At 45.4% G+C, this 24030-nt stretch overlaps 3 protein-coding genes across 5 annotated transcripts; 1 reads left to right on the top strand and 2 right to left on the bottom strand.

The window, feature by feature from the left end:
* Positions 1–9667: 9667 nt before the first annotated feature.
* On the bottom strand, positions 9668–11515 carry tmem150b (transmembrane protein 150B). The gene is made up of 6 exons (XM_070923965.1): positions 11451–11515; positions 11187–11246; positions 10983–11050; positions 10492–10619; positions 10204–10381; positions 9668–9873 (listed from the first exon to the last, which is right to left on the bottom strand). The coding sequence occupies exons 1-6, from the start codon at positions 11513–11515 to the stop codon at positions 9668–9670; spliced, it is 705 nt and encodes a 234-aa protein (XP_070780066.1).
* Positions 11516–12534: 1019 nt separating this feature from the next.
* adsl (adenylosuccinate lyase) lies at positions 12535–17703 on the bottom strand. Of its 3 annotated transcripts, XM_070922994.1 has the most exons (12): positions 17477–17703; positions 15295–15498; positions 15027–15071; positions 14668–14747; positions 14365–14536; positions 14233–14279; positions 13901–13991; positions 13654–13723; positions 13403–13550; positions 13131–13311; positions 12872–13048; positions 12535–12691 (listed from the first exon to the last, which is right to left on the bottom strand). In XM_070922994.1, exons 1-12 carry the CDS (start codon positions 17618–17620, stop codon positions 12605–12607), a joined length of 1446 nt encoding a protein of 481 aa, XP_070779095.1. In that variant the 5' UTR covers positions 17621–17703; the 3' UTR covers positions 12535–12604. The 3 variants fall into 3 exon arrangements, with proteins under 3 accessions (XP_070779095.1, XP_070779097.1, XP_070779096.1); XM_070922996.1 differs by lacking the exon at positions 12872–13048; XM_070922995.1 differs by lacking the exon at positions 15027–15071.
* A 1353-nt stretch (positions 17704–19056) lies between these two features.
* LOC139300486 (GTPase IMAP family member 8) lies at positions 19057–22520 on the top strand. Its single transcript, XM_070923602.1, has 6 exons — positions 19057–19087; positions 19896–20451; positions 21117–21214; positions 21365–21496; positions 21645–22235; positions 22392–22520. The coding sequence occupies exons 1-6, from the start codon at positions 19057–19059 to the stop codon at positions 22463–22465; spliced, it is 1482 nt and encodes a 493-aa protein (XP_070779703.1). The 3' UTR covers positions 22466–22520.
* Positions 22521–24030: the final 1510 nt, after the last annotated feature.

The following is a 24030-nucleotide window of genomic DNA, read 5'->3' as shown; positions in this document are numbered from 1 at the left end:
CCTCCGGCTTTGTTTGTTCTCCCTCAGCTCCCAGGTGTTTTCCTGCGCGGCTCCGTGTTCCGCTGAGCAGAGCGTCGCTTCAGCTCCTCTTCCGCTCTGACTCAGGTACAGAATATACCGATGGCTTCCCCTCGCTGCCGTACACAACACACTGATCAATATACACACATGTGACACACTGGTCACATATTGAAACACAGGCAGAAGCACACATAGGCATACTGAAGTACGTCACACACACACGCACACACACAGCCTTGTTGCAGCTCCCTCTCTCTTTCTCCCTCATCCAACAATAACACAACAAACCTTGCTTCCTGTGCGTGGGGGAACAATAGTGGGATAGCTTTGATGGCCAGAGGTGGTTTGTTGTAGATACTCCCTAATCTGCTCCAACATCAGCAGATCAGCTATAGATCCTGGCAGCATCCTACTGTAGTGAGCAGCTTTATCCTTAACCAGTGTCAGGATGTCAGCATGTCAGGATGTATGGACGACGCGCAACTGCATTAATTGTATAATGTATAATTAGACAATAATTGGGTAACACAATCAACAACTTTACAGTGATAAGGTGCCAGTGTTGTGTTTACAGCTTGTTCCGCTGCCCCCACGGAAATTAAAAACAAAATGAATACTGCTTTAATACTGTTGAAGTGGCACGCTGCGCCAGAGCTGCGTAAAATGAAGTAAACTGTAAGGGGGAATCAGACTTTGAAGAGGTTTCATGAAATAAACAACATAAAGTACAAAGTTTTCTTTAAAAGCTGTAAATATTGTTATGGCTTTCATGATGTAACGCTGCCGTAAACTCCTAGATAAAATGCATTCAATCCTGGTTTGAGTGATTTATTCAGTTCACCACACTGGCTCCGATTTGTCCCATAGACACTCACACACGCACATGCTCACAAGGTTAGAGAATGCATACAGGCCTATGTGGGACATAGACAAACACACACTTCTCACTTTTCATCTCATCAACACACACATAAATACACACATCATACAGGGCTCTGATTTTCAGCATTTTGGTAAAAACAATGAAACACAAACACTAAACACAGCAATAAATAAAGCAGCGACAACTCAGCTACTAATTTCTCACACACACACACACACACACACACACACACACTCTGTCCTTCTGTCCTTCTCTTATTTCTCCCCTCTGTTGTCTCACTTGCTCCATGTGTATCAATACTGCCATTGATTCAATAAGCCACGGGCGTTACCGGGGTCAGAGCTGTGTTGGAATATTAGTTGCCCCTGGAAACATCTCCATCGGTCCGCCCCCACATCCTACATGCAGCCCCTGTCCCCTTTGTCCATGCACTGCACTGTATACCCACTGATGCACCGTGTGTTTGTGTATGTGTGTATCACTATGGAGCTCTGGCTGACAGCAGCTGTGTGCGGCTGTTTTAGTATGTGTGTGTATGTGTGTGAACCGCTGCGTGTGTGTCCTGCGTGGGAGAAAGGAGGCGATGAGTCATAGCACACATACCACCAGGACACAACAGCTCCCCCTGTTGCCTGGGCAGGGGAAGCCCCGGTGGTGTGGGTGTATTGTCTGGAAGAACAGAGCTGGCCGTGACATCATAGGACGTCTCTCTCCTACACCAGTCAGTGGAGGGAGGAGCGGGGGGGGGCAACAGGTGGAGGCAGTGGTTCTCTCTTTCTTCATTTCTTTTCTTTCTTTCTTTCTTTCTTAACGTTAGGGACAGAGGACTACTGATGAAAGCGGAATCCCTAACTGCAGCCTACACCAGCTGTTAACTTTTATGAATGAGCCTCACTGTTAAAAGTTAAACTGTAAAAAGAGCATTGATTGAGATGCGATGCTGTTGGATCTCTCTATGACGTCTGCTGGCTGTGTGTGTGCAGGTGTGTGTGCTGATGTTACTGTCACATGTTGACGCACCTGTATGATCATATTCCATCTTGAATGAAATGATGTCTGTAAAGCGGTTGCATCGGCCACTGATGATATCACTCTGATGCACTAATAATATGACTTGTGAAATGGGTTTTAGTTTTATTAGTTTATGGCTTTGTCCTCTTTTATTTAATCATTTCAATTTCAATGTTGCCTTTTGTTTTTCTTCAATGAAAGGGTGCAAAGGAAAACAATAACTGTCACTGTGTCATAGTGGAAAACAAAATGACTGTACCATAGAATAGATTTAAAAAGGCACATTTTACATTGTTGCATCTGTTTTTAGCATTAAAAGACGTCACCACATGGTGTCAACATGTTCTCATCCAGGAGACAGCTACTTTATTAAGCATTGAGTACCCTGAGCTGTGGTGTGTGTGTGTGTGTGTGTGTGTGTGTGTGTGTGTGTGTGTGTGTGTGTGTGTGTGTGTGTGTGCATGTGAGGGGTCCAGTAAGTGTGAAACAGCATGTATCACTCTTCAAGCCTCTGCACCTTTGTTGTACGCCGGCCCGGTTCACTAAAACACAAACACACACACACATATATATATACACAAGGACAGGACACCCGCACACTCATCAACTCATACGCTCTCTCTCTCGCACATGCACATGTGCGCACACGCAGCAGGGAGAGGAAACTGCAACACAATGATAAGGTCTGGGAACACAATGGGCTCAGCAGTGCACAGACAGAAGCCAGGACCAGTTTAGCTCTGAAAGGTCAACAAGCCTCTCCAAGCTTTCATTCAGTTCCCCCAGTTATTATTGTTCAACGTTATAATGATTACTCTGATGGCCTTTATTTTGCAAATGTGGGAGCCATCCGGAAATACCAAAGAAATATGAAAATGCAGGCCAGACCAGAGTGGAGAGGGGAAAAAAGGTTACTTATTTTGGAGGGCGAACTTCTTTGACGTCAAGTTTCCCATGGCCTGGCCCAGCCTCGGACCGGACTTCAGGTCCATCAGAGATCTCTGGTCAGGTGCCAATTTAATGGACATCTGCTTGTATCCACACAGCAGACTAATAATTCCTATCATGATGGTGAACGTGTTCCAGTTAAAACAATACGCAGGGAGTAGCTAACGAATTGTAAGCACGTCAGATTAGAATATATTTTAAAGCTGCACTTTGAGACTTTGTGCACCTTCAAACTTCAGCAAAAATGACGAAAAAAACCCCACTTTTAACACAGTAACGAAAATGTTAACTAATTATTTTACTGAAATGATAAAGTTAGACAGGAGAGACCAGATGAAAATATTTCTCACTAGAAGCATATGTAGAGCATCTCATCTCATCTTCTTCTGCTATACTGATAAGATAATGATATATTGATCAACAAATATCCCTACTTCTGTTGTTCCCTTTCGTATGTCCCTGCAAACCTAAAAACTGAACAAATTATTCCTCCATATCAGCAGGAAGGTTGTAATTACATGTGACAAGTGATATAAACACGTGCTTTATGTGTGGTGAAATCTGATGGTCACCATTTTTGAGCGAAGGAGGACTTTAACCTTCATCAGGGATGAATAACGAAGCATTGCCAGTTTGTCATGTTAGGTATTGTGCGGCGTTGATAATGACGTCTTTGTTGCCTTACATCACATAGAATGAGCCCATGACGAGCCTTTCTACTGTAGCTCCACCGATGCTGCATCAAGACATCAATTCAGCCCACGAGTGGCGCCGACCTCAGGGTCTGTCTGAGCGAATGTCTGACTGATCCTCAAAGCAGTAAAGGAGCAGCGCAGGTCACGGTCTAAAATGTCACGGCCCTTACATAATCCCTGCATGTATTCTCCGTCGTGGCACAGCAGCTATATACCCCTCTCCCCGCTCTGAAGTCCTCCAACAAGACAAAAAGGTCAAGACATTAGAGAGGGGAGGACGACTCTGGCGAGCTCGTCTAGCAAAAGGTTAGCATGGAGAGTGGGAATTTGGACAGTCAGAGGATGAACTTGATCCCCACTCACTGACAGACTTTTTGATTATATCACAGTTTGTCTGGAAGTGAGCTATGAACTTGTCTGAGTCTTTGCCTTTGTTAAACTGGTGTGGTGAGTGGGCAACTTGACGTTTGAGGCATTAGCCTGTGACCTCAGATCACTGTCATACAAAGTGACTAATTTGTCAATTTAGTCATTTCACATTGCATCAGTCATCATTAACAGTAACACTGAACACAAATGATGACTCTATCACTTACTTTTCAGTTCTCATTAACATGACATGCCATTTGTTTTTATTTTTAATTCATATTCCGTGCCAATAAATCTGACCTCTGCCCAATAACTTTCTTTCCTCTGGAAAATGTTTACCTAAGCTCCAAAGCAATGCAAAACTCTGGGGACAAACAAAGCTTAAGAGCTTGTTGCCAACATCTAAAAACGGCATGATTAAAAACAGAAAACCATGGTGATGGCAGCCATTTCTACTTAGATTGTAGTTTCTCACCATCTCAAAAACGTCTAAAGCCCAAATATAGTTCTGCAGCGCATGGTTACATGTGAATATCGTCTCCAGGCCGGATGAGAATCTGTAATTGAAGAGAGTTGTTTTTGTTGCCATGAGAGTGATACTTTCTACCGTAAGATCTGTTTTTTTCCACGTGTTCAAAAGCAGTAATCTCACCAAAGAGACAGACAATTGGAGCCTCGTACGTGCTAATGACTGTTTGCTGATGTTTGAGGCAAACAGTCTCCTGTGGTTATGTGAGACAAAGACATTCTTTGCAGTCTCTCAAATTCCTTTTGTAAATGCGTGTGTGTGCATAAGAGCATTTAGGCACGTGTCTTATGATCATGCACTATAAAGGAGAAAAATACCATATGTGTAGTACATGGAATGAATGTAAAGAACTGCATGTTTTTGCTCATTAACTACAATGGTTCACAAAAAAGTAACAAAATCTGCCCTTGAAATAATCCAGTCTTGCTGTCACCATGAAGTTTCCAGGCAACCAGCGACACAAGGAAGTCACTGATCCTGGCCAACAAATAGTGCCGCACATCTTTCCTCTGGTAAAACCACAAACTGTCATTCTTACACTTTGGTTTTTGTACGAATTAAACAAACAAGCTATAATGTGCTATAATTGGTGAGTTGTACAAGTGCTAGAAGGCCGATTTTGGTGCCTTTGGAAAGAGACTGACTCGCTGTTTCCCCGTTTCCAGAGTTTTATGCTAAGCTAAGCTAACCAGCTGCTGGCTGTAGCTTCATATTTACTACTTGATGTTTGTGTACTGTTGGCTGACTCTTGACACACATCATTAGGTGTTTCACATATCCTCTCTAGCTTCTGGACTCGATGCTTTTTTTGACATATAAGATGCCTGGTTTTTGGCATGACTGTCCGGTGCTCCATGTATCTGGAAACACTGAAGGAAGGAAGACGTGCATGCGTGTGTGTGTGTGTGTGTGTGTGTGTGAATAAATGTCCAGTGGCCCTGCATCAGTGCACACGCATGTAAGTGGGAGGGGAGCCATGCTTCATTGTCCATGTGCTTTTCACTCGCTCGTTAAAAGCTAATTTCTCCCCCCACCATCTCCCGTACCCCCTCCCCCCCCCCCCTTCCCCTGCCCCTGCCCCTGCCTCTGCCTCTCTGTCTTGTGCGACCAACAATAGTCTATTCTGTGCTGTCCCGTGCGAGTGGAGACACACCCAAAGCCAAGGCCACGGTGTGAGGGGAGATTGTTGGGTGGTGGCCAAATGAGCGGGACACTGGCTCGATTCTCGTCTGGGAGCGTGGATTCTGCCTCGACAAGGAGGGAGGAGGTGGTCTTGTCTGTTTGGCTGTAAATTCTCATCAGTCTTTTAGTGCAGTGATTCCCCAATCAGGGGTAGAATAGTTTTGTTTATATCCATGTATTGAGTCAGCTGTAACACCTGAACACCACCATGTGTTCAGAATGTGTAAAACGTATTGGATACATGGTTAAAATAGATCAAGTAATGAAAAAGATGAAATAGTGAGCTAAATGTAATGGATAAAAGGTGAAAAAAAGCTACAAGTAGTGGGAAAATGGTTGCGATAGTTAGCTAAAAGTAATGGATATTACTGTTACATCTGGAACTGAGCTAAAGAGAAAAACATTATAACAGCACTTTTATATAATTATTAGTTTAAAAGTTTAAAATCAATTCAAATGAACACACATTGGAACAAAGGGGTACTTGAGTTCAGACAGGGCTGTCAGGGTACATCAGACAAAAAACGTTTGGGAACCACTGATTTGGTGTATGTGCGTGTTTCCGTGTATCTGCACACATGTGAATGAGCCGCTTCTTCTCTGTGTCTGTTTAACTTTGATTTAGTCTTCGGCGTTTCTCACCTCCTGTCAGTTCACATCGTCTGGTTGTCAGATCCCCAGAAGTCCCCTCCTCTTCACATATCGCACCGCCTGCAACACAGGGCCTGATCTTGGCCGGGCCGCCGGCTGAAGGTCATCCTATCGACCCGTTATTCTCCATCATGACAATCTGCTCCTCAGTGCCACAGCTGGACCCCCCCACACACACACACACACCCTGCTGCCTCCTCTGATAAGGCCAGACTCTCTTCATTGTCTGATAGCATAAATATGACACACCAACACACCATCTGAGGGTCCCTGTCTGCACCAGCCAGCCTAATTATATAATTATCCCTTGTCTGATTGTGCCTGTGCAGCTGAGACGAGGGAGGGCCTTTGTGTGGCCGGTGGAATGCGGTGCGCTTGGCATTTTTCAGCGAAAGGGCAGCTTTCTGGAGGCCACTGCCAAAGGAGAGGAGAGGAGGGTGAGATCACGGCTGCTGGTGCCCACTCTTCTTTCTCTCTCTCTCTCTCTTCTGTCTCTATCACCCAGTCCATCTTTTCTAAGTCTCTCTTGCCTGCCTCTAGGTCTCTCTATATCTTTCTCTGGATCTGGCTCTCTCACTTCTGGACAATCCCCATCTCTCTTCTATGTCATTCTCGCCCCAACACTTAACTCCCCGTCCTCTCCAAAGCTTCAAGTTTGGCAGATCCAGCTGTCCTGCAGATAAAGTGGCCTTTCGAGAGAGATGGAATGCACGGGATTTGGCTCTCCGATGATAAGAGCGGCGCTGTTACGGAGAAGCCCAGCGGCTGAGGACTACCCCTCCGATGTCTGATAGGGGACTTGGAGGCGAGTGCCCCGCCACATGATAGGAAAGCATTGCTATTGTTTCTGGTCGAGAGCTGCTGAGGGGATAAGAGAGACTAGAGCACGAGCAGGTGTTAGCAGAGATTACAGTGTAGGCCTAGAAAGCATGTCTCCTATTACCTCCCTCTTGAATCAAAGTCAAAAGCAACAAGGCGGGCGTCACATAAACCACGTTCTACTGCACCACAATAGATGATCCAGACCTTTTTCTGACATTTACATCAAGGGCCTCCCAGTCTTTGCACGTCGCTACAGGTGATTTTATGAGGTTTTATGACTTTATCAGAGGCCTTTTATACTCACTAATGAAAACAGCAGGGTTAAGGGCGTTTTGGCGCCAAAGCTTTGCCTCTAAATTCCTCTGTGTGAGCTGCTGTATAATTCAAGAACATGTTGTCATTTCAACAGACCTAGCCGAGATACATTCACACCATGTGAGGTGAACCAATGCGTCAGATCCTCGACTCTCGTTTGTATGCGAGGTAGAACAGACCAAGTTCTCTGTGCACATCTGCATTTGTTTGAGTAAATACAGGCATCACGAGAGCGACCTGAAGTTCATGTTGCCAATCGGCTGCAGTAAACAAGTTCATCAGAGACCTCAGACGGCATTGTTTAGCCACAAGTGTAAAATCTGCATGCTGTCTGCAGCAGACACACTGGTAACTAACGGCACTTGAGAAATTCCCACAGAATTCCGATCTGTCCGTCTGATCCCTGTGCCCGCTCATCAAAGCCCCCCCTCTGGTGATCACACAGCATGGAGTATGTGAAAGAATGCTGCCGGGACATAGTAGGACACTGGGGGCCCAGCATTCCCATCTCAAGCCTCCCTACAGTGATGTGGTTTTAATGGCATCAATAAAAGATACAAACAAAAGTGAAGATTTGATCACAAAGTGCGACCAAAGTCAAAGCCAACGGAGCCCGAGACAATATGTTTAAATAAGCAGAGAGCTTGGATGAGAGAAATAGTTTGAGTGCTGGAGCCACGAGTAGGACCTCTCCCACTATCGGCATGGCTGTGAGAGCTCCATTGTTTTGCCCATCTCAAATAGCCCTGACAAATTGTGCTGAATGTAGAACCTCTGTTTAAACTAGAGGCATCTTCCAAAAACATGCTGGCACGGCGCCAGAGCCGCATTTTCCCATCAGTGAAACGATCATCGGCCAGCGTCGCTCCACTGCGCCCCTGCTGGTCGGTGCTGCTTCTCAGGATGTGAGGGACATCTTCAACATGCAGAGAAGATTTTATAACAGAGGGAGAATCTATGGTGTTGTAGAGAGACGGTCTAACGGACGGTCTAATGCATCTTGACTGGTATTACGGAGCTTTGATTACTTTGAATGTATATGATAGTTAACAGGTCTCATTGTGCATTATGTCATAAGGAAACTTTTTTTTCTCTCTCTAACAAAACGTTTCCTCCATACCTCCATCCTCCTTTTCTGTTCCCCTTCCTCTATTGTGTCACCCAGCTGACAGGTGGAGAGAAAAAGCCAGACTTTTCCTGGTATTCACCGTCTATAATCATGAGTTCATGTCACTTTCTTAAGATGAAGACTAAGTTATAGAGTATAAAATGCCATGCTGAGGGAGAGATAAGGTGAGTTTACTGGGAAGAAAATCAGAAGAGATAACAATATAGGCATGAATGGTTTTTATAAGTGATTGTGAACTCATTGTTCATATGTAGTTCCATTATTGAATAGAGGTCATAACACTGTGCAGAGTGAACGATAGTTGAATGGTGCCACCATGTGTTGGTACACATTTATTGCGGTACGTGCCAAGACAAGTTTTACAAGCTCAGCTCAATTACATGCAGCTTCCACTATTTTTAGAGCTGAAACAATTAGTCTATTAATCGACTGCAGAAAATGGCAGCTATATTGATAACTATATAATCGTTCGAGTCATTTTTCAAGCCCAAACGTCTCTAGTTCCAGCTTCTCACTCGTGGGGACTTTCTGCTTTTTTTTTTTGTCTTGTGTGAGTAAATCAAATATCTCTCTATAGTTTTGGGGTCGAACAAAACAAGCCATTTAATGACACCCCCTTGGGCTTTTCAATATTATGATGCATTTTCGTTTGGGTTAATCAGTGAATCGTAAGCACGATAGTCAGATTACAATTTAAAAGAAATAGAAAGATAATGTGTTCTTTACTCTCCCGATGTGTTGATCATGGAATGGCAAGACGACATAAAAAGGTAAAGGTAGTACATTTTGCAAACACTTGAGACAAGTATGAGATAAAAAATGTTCAAAAAGATTCAAATATACAGCTCTCAAAAACAAATCTGTTATTATTAAAATCTGCATCTTTCCAAATGGCAAGCACAAAAATATAATAAATAGCAATATGAGAAACTCCCCACTGAGTGACTGACAGGCACTAAAGCAGCAATACTCTACACAGTAATTGAATGTGTGCATTATGAATCTAGTGCACAGGCGTTGTACCTCTATTAAAGACAATATGGCAACTGTAGGTACAGACCAAGAAGAGTGTTGTTTTTGAATAACATGCACTTGTAATTGTAGGTGCGAGTTCAGCTCAGTGCATTTGCGACATTGCCATTAATTTCCACTGAGGCAGGGCTGCTCTCCAGAGCTTGTTTCTGTACAGTGAGGTGGAGGCAGTCGATGTGTCTGAACTCAGCTGCAAAAAAGCCAAACAGGCAGAAGAACAACAGGACCAGGGCCCATTCACACACAGCAGCCACTGAGGAATGGCCTGTATTGTGGAGAACGGACACTGAAGGAGGGGAGAGCGGTCAAGGAGCGTAACACTCAATAAAAGCACAACATAGTAAATCAAAGCATGTACAAATTCTGTACTTTGGTGCATGTTACTTTTGTTTGACAGCCCCTTCCTTTATGTGCCTCTCTGGCTGTATAGTTTCCTGTTCCTGGTTTGTGGTTGTGTCGTCACAAATAATGTGAGGGACCTTTCAAAATAGATACTGTACATCTCACGCTTAGAAATAGAAATAAAGCAAACCAATAGTCATGGCAGCTATTGCATCTTTTCTACAGTCTGTACCAGTTCTCAAAATTCATTGATGCGTCGCGATAGGAAGGATACTAACGATGACCAGGATGGTACAGAGGATGCAGCAGGTCACCCTGGCAGGCCCAACCCAGCATCGGTCCTGAGACGGCCGAGCTCGATAGGTCAGAAACACCTGAACCCAGAAGTAGGCCAGGCCAAGGAAGAAAGCCAGGAAAGTTCCCAAAAGGTGAATTTTCTTTAAGACTGATTGCTAAGTGGTGAAGGCACAGAGAGAAGAGGTTTTAGTGAGCACAGAGTGATTATTATGGGTGAAGTTCTTTATTGTGTCATTGATATTTATTTATCTTTGTAAGCTGTTACCTGGAAGTTGCCAATGACAGAGATTCCTACAGAGGAGATGAATCCCAAAACAATGCTGGCTGTGTTGGCCTTTCCATGGTTACCATAGTCCCTAACCTGCTGGAAACGGATCCCCACAATCCACAGCGCTGAGGGGCACAGACAGACAGAGAAGAGGGCAGAAGATGGTTACTTTAAAAGTCACCTTAAAAGTGTACTAACTCTGGTTCACATGTTGGGATGATAAGAAAGTTTGAGGCCCTCTGAATACACAATCTTCTGTAAAAGCAATTCCTCAATCTAGTATGAGAGCGAAAAGAAACTAAACATCAATAAAACATAAAGTAAAAAAAACAGGCACATGTCCAAGATTTCAAAAGGAGACTTGACTCCTACAGCCCTGATTAACAGTTGCTTTAAATGAATGATTAAGCCTAGAGCACACGGTGGACAGAGCTTTAGTGAATAAGGACTCCTACTAGCAAGAATGGCATAAATACATCTGTCATTACCTAAAACAGAGCAGACGTTGCAGATCTGGGCGAAGAGGCAGCTCTGAGGGTTGTAAGTGCCGCACTGACTGAAAGTATCATTCAACATGAACTTGTTAACATAATGAATTGGCTTGACATTTCTTGCTGTAGAAGCTGACAGGTTTTAAGTTTCAGTTCTCTATTTATTTATTCTTCATCAGGACAGAGAGGAATCATACCGACCTGATGTAAGGGACTCCTTCTGTGAGGTTGACTGATCCATTTGTTACAGCGATGGCAAACCTGGTGGGGAGAAAACAACCTATTGTGACTGAATCAGCTCAGCTTGCACTCGAAATGCATCCTTACATTTGTATGGGAACATTTGAGACTGTATGATTTATTGTCAGAGCAAACACCTGTTGGCTCTTCTTTAAAACAAATGTAAAATGTGCAAATATAAACTCAGCAAGAATATGTCAATAAAGGAGGACGCTAAATACTCACACAGTCCAGATGCCCACTGTGCCAAAGGCAGCCAGGCAGACGGGGAGCAAAGCCCACAGCCACATGTTGTAGTCCAGCTGCTGCTGGGTTCACATGGAAGGAGACGTACACCACCGCCACCTCCTTACAGGGTCAGTAAAAACACACAGAGGGAAACTGTTGAAGTGTAAAAATGAAATATTAACTTGACAGTGTGTGAGAGCTGAGGAATGGCTGGTCGCAGGTTGAGATGCCGCTCTCTATTATAACTTCATTCAAAGTAGCTCATTCCATCTTTACCATTGTTACCATAATGACCGATGATGTGAGCTGGGACACCACCGCACTTTGTCCTGAAGTCAACTTTGTGTCAGCAGTATACCATCAATATGATGACAGTGTTTATATATGTGGTGTTTAAGGTGTGTGGTTGCTGCGGGAGGAAGGGTGTAAGGGGCGAAGAAAAAATATTAACACAATATTTGAATAGATTATAAACAACAAACCACTGGGGGTTGACGAGTGGTGCGCTACACTGTCAGGTACGGTAACATGACCGTTTCTGTTTAAAGGGCTGGGCTGGACTTTGAGCCGGTGTTTTTTTAGATTTACAACCTTTTGTACAAGTTCCTCCCAGGTCTAACAGTGTGTTTCCTCTCCGCTACAGTTTACCTTTCCCTTTCCGGTAACTGAAAACAAACCCCAAAGCCAAACCACTCTAAACAGGATCCTGGATTTCCTAACCGTTTAAATTGTAATGAATGAAACGCAGCCTCAACGACCCCATTCAGGCCTTGGTGTCTAGAGATGATTTCAGGATTAATCATAAATGTTAAATAATAAAGTGGTGGATTAATAGTTCACTTAAGTATTTAATTAGCATGTTTACGATGACAGAGCAGGTTGTAAAAACACCTGAGGCACATACGACCTTTGGTTCCTGTCAATAAAGACAAACATTACAAACATCATTAATCACTGTTAGTTTGAGTTATTTTTCATTTTTTAAAAATGACACTAGGTATGATTCTAGTATGAACACATCACATTGTGTTTCGCTTATTCACATGCAGCCAGCAGAAATGAAAACACTGCGATAGATAAATTCATTCAGTGTTCTTTATTGAGGTATGATACAGCGTTCCCCATGGCCACACACACACACACTGTGTGTGTCAGAGCTCAAGCTCAATCTTGACATCCATCTTGGCCTTGTAAGGTTCCAGCAGGGGGCGTACTTCTTCAGACAGGAACCTGGCCACCTGGACAGGAGGACACGGCAGCAGGAAAAGAATAGAATATATTAAACAGAATTAGTTTGACACTAGATGGGCTTCTGGGAACTTAACAACAACCATAATCAAGGCTGAACGCTCTTGTGATGGCAGAGCAGCAGTCAGGGTGGCAGCTGGAAGAGAGATGAGGGGCTGTTAATGTTGTACCTGCTGGGGGGCACGGCCAATAAAGGTCTTGGGGTCCAGTATGGCGTCCAGCTGCCCCAGAATGGGAGCGAAGTAGGGGTCCCGCTGGACTCTGGCCAGCAGGTCGTTATCGCCGCCCTCCTGTTTGACCACAGCTGCTGCCTCCTGGGACAGAACACGGATCTTCTCGTGGCAGTCCTGAAGGAGGGGCACGATGTTATTTCAAGCACAACTACACGACGTCAGGACACAGTGAGCTGCTGTTAACCAACACCTATACCTGTCTGTTCCCTCCAGCCTTCACCATGGCCATAATGATGTTCTCTGTGGCCATGAAGGGCAGCTCGTGGCGGATGTGTCTCTCAATGACTTTGGGGTAGACCACCAGTCCCTCTGTGATGTTCTGCAGGGTGCTGAGGATGATGTCAGCCGTCAAGAAGGACTCGGGCAGGGAGATCCTCCTGCACACCGAGCGAGGGGGGTGAAATGAGTACATACATAGAGGAAGCAGGAGAAAGAAGCCTTTATGTGTGTGAGTTTGGGGCAGGTGACCTGTTGGCGCTGTCGTCCAGCGTCCTCTCCAGCCACTGGACCGAGGCTGTCTGCAGGGGGTCGGCCATCAGGGCCACCAGATGGCGGGCCAAGCTACAGCAGCGCTCTGCACGCATGGGGTTCCTCTTATAGGGCATGGCACTGGAACCTGGAGGAGGAAGACATGCAGTTTGTGCCGTTGCCTGCATTACAGGATAATGTGTCTTTGAGTTTCAGCACGTGATCCAGCTGTGTGAGGCGAGTGAGTTTACCAATCTGCTCTTTCTCAAAAGGCTCCTCGATCTCCTTCAGGTTGGCGAGCAGGCGGATGTCTGTACAGATCTACAGCAGACAGACAGATCGAAGATGAGCTTCAACATGTTAATGCAAAGATCTAATGCCAATTGTGTCAAATTCTACTTTAAAAAGGTCTTGTAAAAAAAGAGCAGGTTTATCTATTATAGCCAGCAGATTTCCATTAAACACCACTAGATGGCAGCATTTCTCCACACAGCTCACCTTGTGAACAGTAGCTCCCAAACTGGCCAGGCCGGACAGACAGTCCACGTCCACCTTACGACTGTATGTCTGTCCCGTCACCAGGTAGGCTCTGCGTAGCATGGGAACAACATCATCAGGGCTAATAACAAAGCAAGTCTCCATAACCTGTTAAATGACACCACCCTTATTTTGGTTGTGGCATTTAACGGTTCACACAAAAACTTCATCTCATCTCTGTTTCTGCTGGTCTTGTGTTATTAATAATCAAATGTCTTCCATTATACTTAACAGATATGACTTCTGAATATTAGAGGCAGGGCTTTTACATCTCTTTTTAGTACAGAACTTACTTTTTGAAGCCAGCCATCTCTGTCACCATTCTGTCGAGCTCCTCCACCTGGTTAAATGTGAGAATTCTTACATTTAGATTTTTGGATTAAAAACTGTCGCTGTCTACTTGCCAGTTTATTGATGATTTATACCTTGTCGTGGTCCCCCTGAAAGAGTTGTAGGAAGCTGGCCTGGGTACCAGTGGTCCCCTTGACCCCCCTGAAACGCAGGTCATCGCGGGCTCGCTGCAGGTTCCGCATGTCCATGGCCAAGTCCTGCAGCCACAGACATGCTCGCTTTCCCACCGTGGTCAGCTGGGCGGGCCTGTAAGTGCGGAGCAAGAGGAGAGGGAAAACATGAAATCTCTCTGCATGTTCTTCATCAGAAAGATCCGCAAAGATGGAGCCCCAGGCAAACTGATGGGACGAGAGATGTGCAGCTGCATTCAGACTCACTGGTAGTGTGTGAAGCCGAGCGTGGGGAGGTCAGCGTATTTCTCTGCAAAGTTTGCCAGTCTGTCGATGACTCTGGCCAGCTGTGGAAAGAAGAACAAAGAGTCTCAGCACTGAGTTATTGCATAATACACTGTCATTAATCATGCCCACACAACCCTCACATGTTCATCAGCTTATGTATGGTTTGGATTCAGTGTGCGGTGCGAGAAAAAATGATTTCTACATTGTTGACTTGTTACTGAACAGCTGAGGCTTGCAGGGGGAAAAAAAATAGCGCGACTGTTCCCCTACTTCCACCAATTTCATAGATGCACAACTGGATGGGTGTGCGTGTTTTCTGGCAAACAGCTGAGTCTCACCTTAGGCAAGAGGACGTCAAATCCATCGCGCAGCATAATCAGATCCTGAGGAAGAAAAACAGAACAACTTAGAGAACATGGAAACCTTTAAAGGAAAGCTTTGTACAAACTACACACATAACGCCAACACAGGGTTATGTTTTCTAGATTGTTTTTTCAAGGGCGCACATACGGGACAGAAGAGAAGAAAATATGAGATTACTGATCATGTAATCAAATGAGTAACGCAGGCTGCAGTCGTGTACATGTACATGTCAGTCATAATTACAGTATTGTCTCCCACGTAGCAGGAGGTGGCCCCGAGGTGGATGATGGGAGCAGCAGTGGGGCAGCAGTGAGCGAAGGTGTGGACGTGAGCCATGACGTCGTGTCTGAGCTTGCGCTCCTCCTCGGCCGCCATGGCGAAGTCAATGTCCTTTTCGTGGCTCTCCATCTCCAGGACCTGGGCGTCCGTGATGGGCAGACCCAAAGCCTGAGGAAGACAACGATGAAGAGGGAGAGAGAAGAGGGAAAGAGAGACACAGTGAAAAAAGGGGACCATGTTTACTGTGAATTTTATTCTTACAAATATTTTTTGCTAACTTTGCTGCTCATTTAACACTAACTGTGTTTATGGAAAATTACACTGGAGGCAATTTAAAACTAGGCATTTTCGGGTTAATATAATGTATGAAATCATGAATATAAATACATTTCTGCGATTCCTTAACGGTGGGTTTTCTGATAAGAGTACAGCGGAAACAATTAGTTGATCGACAGAAAAATAATCTGCAACTATTCGTCATTTTTCAAGCAAGAATGTGAACAAATGATAAAAACACTCTTGTTTCAGCATCTCAAATGTGAGGATTTGCTGCTTCTCTTTGTCATATATCATAGTGGACTGAATATCTTTGGGTTTTGGGGTTTTGGACTTTTTGTCGAAAAACAAAAGACATTTGAAGACGTCACCTTGGGCTCGGGGAAATTTCACAGACTAAACGAAAAAAATAAATACCCAGGAGATTAATCAATACTGAAAAAAAACACCCTAGTTATGAGGTAGGTAATCAAGGGAAAAGTTACATGCTGCTAGTAATGTACAGTAAATGTTTTAGAGAATCACATGCTGATTGTGACATTACTTATCCTACATCCTATCTACAGTCCTGGTAGGCATGTGCTCCCCTCGTGAGAAGACGCTCAATATCCTGATTAGATTGGAGTGTTTTCTATTGGGTGGAGCAGTCATGAGATGGGACTACAGAATGGGTTAATTGAGAAATTGAGAAAGTACCTCTCTCCCTCCATGTTACAACACAGTTCAATACCCAACATCGTCAAACCCCCAACGAGTCAAAGGTCAGACTGTGAGCCAATTCCAAGCAAACAGTGAACACAACAAAAGAAAAGTTACTGCAGAAAATATAAAAAAGTGTTTTGAGGGGAAAGTCTACAGACATTAGGCGGTGCTTGGCTCAGGCTGGTGAACTGCAGCCTCTCAGGGGGGCGGTCTCCTGTTACTGTGACATTTTCTGCATGCTATTTTCACACACAAACCACACAGTGGCCGGACCAACTCTGCACGGGCAAGCTGCAGCAAAGCTAAGCCCCTGAATAACATCTCAAAATACAGAAAGAGTCAAAAAGATGGACAGTTCTGATTTGTGTGTGTGTGTGTGTGTGGGGGGGGGGGGGTTTACAGGTCACGTGAGAGAGGGTCTGTCACCAGTTAACCCCCCCCCCCGTCCTTTAATATGAGAAATGGTGAAATCACTCAGAGGAATTACGAGTGTTTGAGCAGAGTAATATTAATAAATATTTTTACATCATCAGAAACTGCAGACTTCTGCTTGGTTAAACATACCTTGTGTCTTTTTGATAAACTTTGACCTTCTGTGTTAAACATGGGGGGGGGGGGGGGGGGGGCAGCTGTTTGGTTTGGGAGCGAAATGTCAAGATGTCTCAGAGGGTACTTTCTCGTAACCCCTGAAGCAATCATCACAGACTCACGCTGTGCAGCCAGACCTTGTTCAAAGCCACAGAGTAAGATTTAAATCTTTAGTGAAGAACACAAGTTTTCTGAAGAAACCAAATATCAGACAGACTTTTATAAAAAATGATGTACAACATGTGCTGAATAAGAATATTTCCAATAGATTGAGAGGTTTATATTTCACTCTTGTGAAAATATATTGTCATTCTTTATACTGTATGATGTCTGCTTCTTCTCCTTCTGGTGTGGTATAAGGAGCGCACACACACACACACACACACACACACCTCTGCTCAGCTCGGGACCTGACGGGCATGCAGAGAGCTCTTGAATGGGGTCCTCCTTAAAACTATATTTAGAGCACGAAACTTGATAGGGCTCTCTGAAGAGTTTAGTTCATAGGACTTAGAAAGCATGGAAAAAGCAGCAAGGGTGCAGTCTATGGTTGCTGTTATCCAGCTACAAGGTGTCAAACCTTCTCAGCCTTGGCCAGGTAGATCCACAGCTTCCTCCAGGTCGTGAATTTCTTCTTGTCACTGAAGTTGTAGGCCATTTCCTTGCTCGCGTATCTCGACACCAGCGGGGAACGGTACTTCATGAACTCGTCGGCCGCCTCCATGTTTGTAAGACGTTGGTGGTGTCAGCTAAAACACTTGGGTCTGCCCTGCTACACCCTCAGCGACACACACTAGCTTCCCATGCAGCCGCGCCGACTTCAGCTTGTAGCATCACGTGGACCAGGAAGCGCTGTTTTACGACACTACAAGTCGGCGTACGGCGTGAGGTCTGACTGTGACACTTGCAACGGTGTACGGCATAGCGGCGCTACTGTGTCATCGCCTAATTGCTCTTCAAGTGTTTGTTCAAAACAAAAAAAAACAACGCTTCAACACGTGAAAGTACGTCAACAAACGTTACAAAATGAATCAAGATGCTTATTATTTTCTTTAAAGTGCATACAGCCCATGTTTTTTTAACCGTCTGTCTGTCTTACGTGATTTCCCTTGGGTCTGTGAACGTCTCTCGCCATATAGCGCACATAATTAACCTGTAATGGAGCCAAGGATGAGCTCAGACCTTCAGGATGATTTATATCATTTTTCTGCCCTTCATCACATGATCGTGATGCACCCTTGAGCCGTGATTCACACTAAGGTGACAGTGCTTTGAATTCAATGCAATTAGATAACATCTTACAGTCTTTGCTATTTATAGGAGCTTTTTATGTATTATGTAAGCAGTGGCTGCATGTCTTATATCAATATTTAAATTTATTCATGCAGTATACATCACCTCCTGCCTCACAATATCCCTGTGTCTGCAGACATCATATAAATAGTTGTGTTTGTGCATGATGCAGCAGCTGGGGGATACATCCAGCTGTAAATAGAGAACAGAGTGCTCCCTCTCTCTCCTTCTCTCTCTCTCTCTCTGTCTATCCATCTTTCTATCTCTCCTCCTGACTGCAGTCTGCATACAGTGCCACACTGCTGCTGCTGCCGCTGCTGCTGCTGTGTGATACGAGCAAGTGGGAGGAACAGCTTCCTCTGTTTTGCCTTAAAAAAATGAGGAGACATCTTCCTGGAGCTGCTGCAGCAGGGGTGGATTTGGCTTCCAGTCTCCTGCATTGCACAATCTTTCCCCTCCGCTTGGACAGATAAATAAGACAAGAGAAGGAGCGCTGGAAGACGAGGAGAAGGGAAGAGGAGCTACGGAGGAAAGGACGGAAAAGAGCCATAGTAGGGTGAGGGGGTGTGGAAGATAATAGATAAAATAAAAAAAAAAAGGGGAGAAGTTGAATGGCAGAGGAGGTATGAGGAGAGAAAGGCAGGCAGGGGCAGACACAGGGAGCAGGAGGTAGAGTGAGTTGCACTGCAGTAGAATGAGGGTTAGAGTGAAAGAGAGAGCCAAGAAGCATTTGAGCTGCCAGCCCTTCGCACGCCACTCAGGATCCGTCGCTTTCTGAAGAGGCAAGAAGAGGAATCCACCGTGGAGGCGAGAAGGAGAAGGAGGAGGGGGGCCGAGGAGGAGGAAGCCAGAGGTTCTACACACAAGATGGCTGCTGTGTCCTCTGCCTCTGACACTGGTGAGTGGGTTTTCATCCTTTTTGCTGCACACCTCGCCGCAGGTTTCCCCCCTTCATCACCATTAGTTCAGTCGCAGCATCCGGGGGCAAACCCTCAGAGCCATTTCGTGTTTGGACCAAACATCCACAATACTGGGAAACTGTTGCTCGAGTCAACTTCCTGTGTTTAGCAGCTCACATGGAAAGTGTCAGGGAGTAACGGGCAAATCAATAAACTTCCTTCTCCTCCCTCTAATATCTCTCTCGTCATCCGCACAGAGCAGGCATCTTTCCTCTGGGTATTCATATTCTTCTGCAATGTCTTTTGTCAAAACATTCAACCTCTTCATATAACTTTTACTCAAAGTAAATCATATTCTGTCCACATGCCACTCTCTCTGGAAGGAGTCCAAGGTTCCTCCTCTCTGACCCAATTTTCCCAAAGGCTAAGGACAGGGGAAAACAAAGAGGAGGCATGCTGGGAGAGGGGGGCTAGGGGGAGAGAAAGGGATAAGGACAAGAGTGAAAGGGGAAGCAGTTCAGGAGAAGAGGTATAAGGTAGCAAGGAGCTCGGATAAGAAGGGCTCACGGGGGAAGTCTGAGGAGTGAGGACAGAAATGTTGCAGTGAACAAATGCAGACGTTTCCTCATCTCCCAAAAGCACTTTGGGCACAGGACAATACTTTCGAGACAGACAGAACAGGGGATTAAAACAGAGGATAAAGGATAAAGATCATTTCCTCTGAGGGCCAATTGCTGTGCTTCAGGTAAAATCAACAAATCCATCCTTGTGGGGAACCTGCAGTCTAATCTCTCTGTGTTTCAACAGGGGACCCGAGAGGCAGACACCCCCCTGAGCGCAGACTGCTGCTCCTGGGGGGGCCCCAGTCTGGTAAGACCTCCACCGCCAACACCATCCTGGGGGATGAGGTCTTTGACACTGGGACAGAGACTACCCACAGCAACGTGGGCCAGACAGAGATCTATGGCCGACGGGTCACCGTGGTCGACACCCCGCCATGGGCCATCCCCAGTGACCCGGAGGACCACGCGGAAGCTGACAACAACGACAACGCCGGCGCAGAGTCGGACAGCCCGCCGCAGGCCCCACCGAGTCTGGACAGCGAGGGGCCTTGCATGGGGGCCATTCTCTGCCCTCCTGGACCCCACGCCATCCTGCTGGTGGTGTCGGTCACCCAGCCATTCACTGACACCCAGAGGAGGGCAGCAGAGGAGCAGTTGGGGGCCCTGGGCGGAGGGACCTGGAGGTACTCCATGGTGGTCTTTACAGCGGTGGACAAGCTGCCCAAAGGTGTCTTCATTGAGGAGCACATAGCGAACACTGGAGAGTCCCTGCAGTGGCTGGTGGAGAGATGTGGAAGCAGGTATAATGTCTGTTTTCTGCCCCTCCCTTTGATTTCACAAACGTCTGCTCTAATGTCTGTGTGACATGTGACATGTCACGTCTTTGTTAGTTCTGTGTAAGCAAAACAATCAAGTCGGCAAGTCTTGTTGTTGAAGCAACACTTCAACACTCAACTGATTTTACACATCAAAGTCTGTTTACATGTCCTTGGGAGTACTACTACATATGTGAAAAAAATCGTACATAGTATTTTGTGGCTCCAGAGGGAGCTGCGAAAAGTCTGATAAATTCCATCAAGTGACGTCACTTGAGTCAGCATCGGTTGGGTCTGAAGACTACAAGTCTTAAAATGAAAACAATCTGGGGGTGTGAGTTTACGCTCCTCATCTCTGCTTGAGGCTAGAGGCTCGAGGCTACATTAACCGCTATCTTGTTTGCATAGATGACAGGTGTTCTCCAGCATCAGGCTTTCTGTTAAAGAAAGTTTCAAAGTTAAACTGAGACAACCCTGATGACATCAGCAGGGTTACTTTTTCAAATGTTGGAAAGCTCCCTTCAGAGCCACAGAGGACATTATACAACTGTTTTCACAGGCTGAGCGGGACTCCTCATGATGAGTAAAGTGAACGTTATGTGTAGAATTGGTGGAGTGCCCCTCTGAGAATGTGTTTTTTCCACCTGCAGGTACCACGCCTTTGACAACACTCGGAAAGACACGGAAGACAACACACAGGTACCCGAGCTGATGGAAAAGGTGGAGGAAATGATCACTGACAACCAAGGTTTGTTTTTCACATGAAGTAACATTACTGCGTTTCTTCTTCTGTGATACACCAAATAATAAAGCTGTTTGCAGAGCAATTCTGCAATTTTACACCAATCAAGTTGAACTGATTGGAAACATTTAATTATGTATCATCACTGTCATGCAGGCTGGTACTTTGAGGTGAATGAGTTGATTTTACTGGAGGAAGAGCAGGCCAGGAGAGCTCTGGAGGAAGAGAGGATGAGGATGGAGGAGCACGCGAGACAGAGGGAGCAGATGATTGGAGGACCACCCAGAGGTATGAGGGTGCTATGTGCGTCATGTGGTCATAATGCTGTTCCAGGGAAAACACAACTCCAGAGTTGGTGTTGTAGGAAACAGCTTTTCTCTCTCCATCTTTCTCTCCATATCTCAGTCTTTCTCTCGCTGTCTTTCTGGGTTTACAGAGTTGAGACTGCTCTTGTTGGGCTGGAAGGGTGTTGGAAAGAGCTCAGTGGGGAACTCCATCCTGGGCCGTCGGTACTTTGAGTCTGGCCAGGAGACGGAGCTGTGCCTCAGGAGGCAGGCGCTCGTGTCCGGTCGTCGGATCACTATCGTCGACACCCCGGGCTGGGATTGGTTCTCGGTGAGGCGAACCCCGAAGCGCATCCGCCAGGAATCCCAGCGCGGAGCTGCCCTCCTGCGACCCGGACCCCACACCCTGCTGCTGGTCCTCCCTGTCGTCTCGTCCCTCACCGCCAGGAAGAGGCGAACACTCCTGGCTCACATAGAGACTCTGTTTGGTGACAGTGCGTGCCTCCACACCATGGTGCTGTTCAGCTGTGGTGACTGGCTCGGCCGCACGCCCATCGAGGAGCACATCCTCAGAGGTGGGCGAGAGCTGCAAAGACTACTCGAATTCTGTGGGAACTATTACCACGTCCTGGACAGTAAGACTCCTGGCAAGGACAGGAGTGTGTCGGTCCTCCTGGATAAGATCGAGGAGATGATCAGAGAGAACGGTGACAAGGCTTTCCTCCCCATACAGACCGAGTGGTGTAAGTCACACAGTCTTATTCTCATACATTTCCTATATGTTTTGTCTTGTGTTACAGTGAAAACATATCTGAACGTATATGTCTGAAGTTTGTGTATCTAATCAATGAAGTTTCATAATATACATCTGTCTAATATAACTGTGTTGCATTTGACAGTGAGCGAGGAAAGCTCTTACTCCTCTGACAACACCGAGCCGGAGGACGACTGTCGAGGGTGCCAGCTACAGTGACACGATCGCTCTAGAAGGAAAGTGGAGTCCAATCTTACATAGGCCCAAATATCACCTCGCGTAACTTTAACCTCATCTAGATATCCTGCTCTGACTCTGGAGAGTTTTTCGGGGAAAACAAATGGTTTGGAACAGGAACAGGTATCTTGTCATGAGAAGCTCTTTGTTAGAACTATAAAGAACCGAACTCACTGATGGCTGAGCAAAGCTTGGCCCGGACTGAAAGTGCAAACTCTCCTCCAACCCAAGAGGAGGAGAAATATTCTGCTTCTGCTTCAAGGGACCAGAGCTCGATCCCTGTTCATGAGCATGTTCACAGATATCAACTGCTGCTAAAGAGACCCTGTTTCTACACTGCGGAGTAAAGAATTAGTCGTCATCGTAATTTTGTTCAAACTGCACTGATAAACTTTGTATTACAAGCTGAAAGCGTAAAATCAAAACCAAAAGGTATATGCTTAAGAAGACAATACTATCATGACCAGTCAGATTCGGGGGTAGGACTCATGTCTGCAATAAGTTTGTCCCTCTTGGTTATAGGCAGACTTAGACTGTCTCCATGTATGGCTTGTACCGTGACTTTTATGTCATTCCCCTTCTGCATCAAGTGCCATTTCTGTCATTCAGTTGGAATTAGTTTGGATCAATGAGGGTTCGAAGGAAATGGTTTGAGTGAAAGCCGCCAAGTGAATACCAAACCAAAGCATGGACAGCGTGACAAAAGATAATAATAAGCGAGGAGAGTCTAGAGTTGTAAAAGTACAACTTTACTTTCACATGAGTGATATTAAAATCCTCTTCAGTAACATTTGGTTCGTTTCTGCTCAGGGAGTCAGGATTGAAATGCTTCCTCCAGGGCAAAATCTGGTACATTTACAGAAACGCTGGTGAATGCTGATTGCTAAACTGCAGACGAGTCGCATATTAATTCAAATTGGAGTTTTTTCGTGAGTGTTTTCGTGTGCTGGAAGTAAAAGAGTATTTGCACTTTGGTCGGAATTGGTTCATTTGGTTCTCTTGTGCTAAAAAAAAAGATCCACTGAATCCATCTAAAGCAGGAAATATAGTCATTCTCTGCTGTAGCATTCATGCACTCGAGGAGCTATAAAAACAGTAAGGAAACTGTGTGCAGTCTGAGATCCCTGCGGAGCTTGGGCTGGCTCCGCTTCGCTGTTTCTGGTCATGCATCCAGTGCATTTATCGACAAGGTAGATTCAGCTACGTGCCTCAGCATCAAAGCGTGAGAGTGGGAGTACAGCCCTGCAGCAGGGCAGTATCCTATAGGCTACATCCAGCTTTCGCATGCTACAGAAACAACATAACCTCATGAACCATTCGAGCTCACATAGGGCTTTTACTACCTTTTTCTACATCGTCAAGACATCTGTTCCTGACATCAATAGCGATGTTTTTAAAAAATAAAAAATAAAAGATATATATTCAGCTCTCAGAGGCATGTTAAGACACCGCATGCAGATAAACGAGTGCCTATAGAGTTGAAGGCAACCTCACTTCTTATTCCTCCGACTCTTGCTTCAGCAAGTCTGTGGGGATTTTCTGGTATT

The sequence above is a fragment of the Enoplosus armatus genome, chromosome 17 (genome assembly GCF_043641665.1).
Source record: "Enoplosus armatus isolate fEnoArm2 chromosome 17, fEnoArm2.hap1, whole genome shotgun sequence".
Classification (NCBI taxonomy): Eukaryota; Metazoa; Chordata; class Actinopteri; order Centrarchiformes; family Enoplosidae; genus Enoplosus; species Enoplosus armatus.
This window is presented reverse-complemented; position numbering and strand designations above follow the sequence as displayed.

Coding starts and splice junctions, on each gene's coding strand:
- tmem150b (XM_070923965.1), bottom strand. CDS start 11,515: ATGTGGCTGTGGGCTTTGCTCCCCGTCTGCCTGGCTGCCTTTGGCACA. Junction 10,382..10,491: donor CTGTCATTGGCAACTTCCAG/GTAACAGCTTAC, acceptor TTCACCACTTAG/CAATCAGTCTTAAAGAAAAT. Junction 9,874..10,203: donor TACCATCCTGGTCATCGTTA/GTATCCTTCCTA, acceptor CCCCTCCTTCAG/TGTCCGTTCTCCACAATACA.
- adsl (XM_070922994.1), bottom strand. CDS start 17,620: ATGGAGGCGGCCGACGAGTTCATGAAGTACCGTTCCCCGCTGGTGTCG. Junction 13,312..13,402: donor CTGGACGACAGCGCCAACAG/GTCACCTGCCCC, acceptor CTCGGTGTGCAG/GAGGATCTCCCTGCCCGAGT. Junction 13,049..13,130: donor AGGCTGGAGGGAACAGACAG/GTATAGGTGTTG, acceptor CCCCTCCTTCAG/GACTGCCACGAGAAGATCCG.
- LOC139300486 (XM_070923602.1), top strand. CDS start 19,057: ATGGCTGCTGTGTCCTCTGCCTCTGACACTG. Junction 19,088..19,895: donor GTCCTCTGCCTCTGACACTG/GTGAGTGGGTTT, acceptor GTGTTTCAACAG/GGGACCCGAGAGGCAGACAC. Junction 20,452..21,116: donor GTGGAGAGATGTGGAAGCAG/GTATAATGTCTG, acceptor TTCCACCTGCAG/GTACCACGCCTTTGACAACA.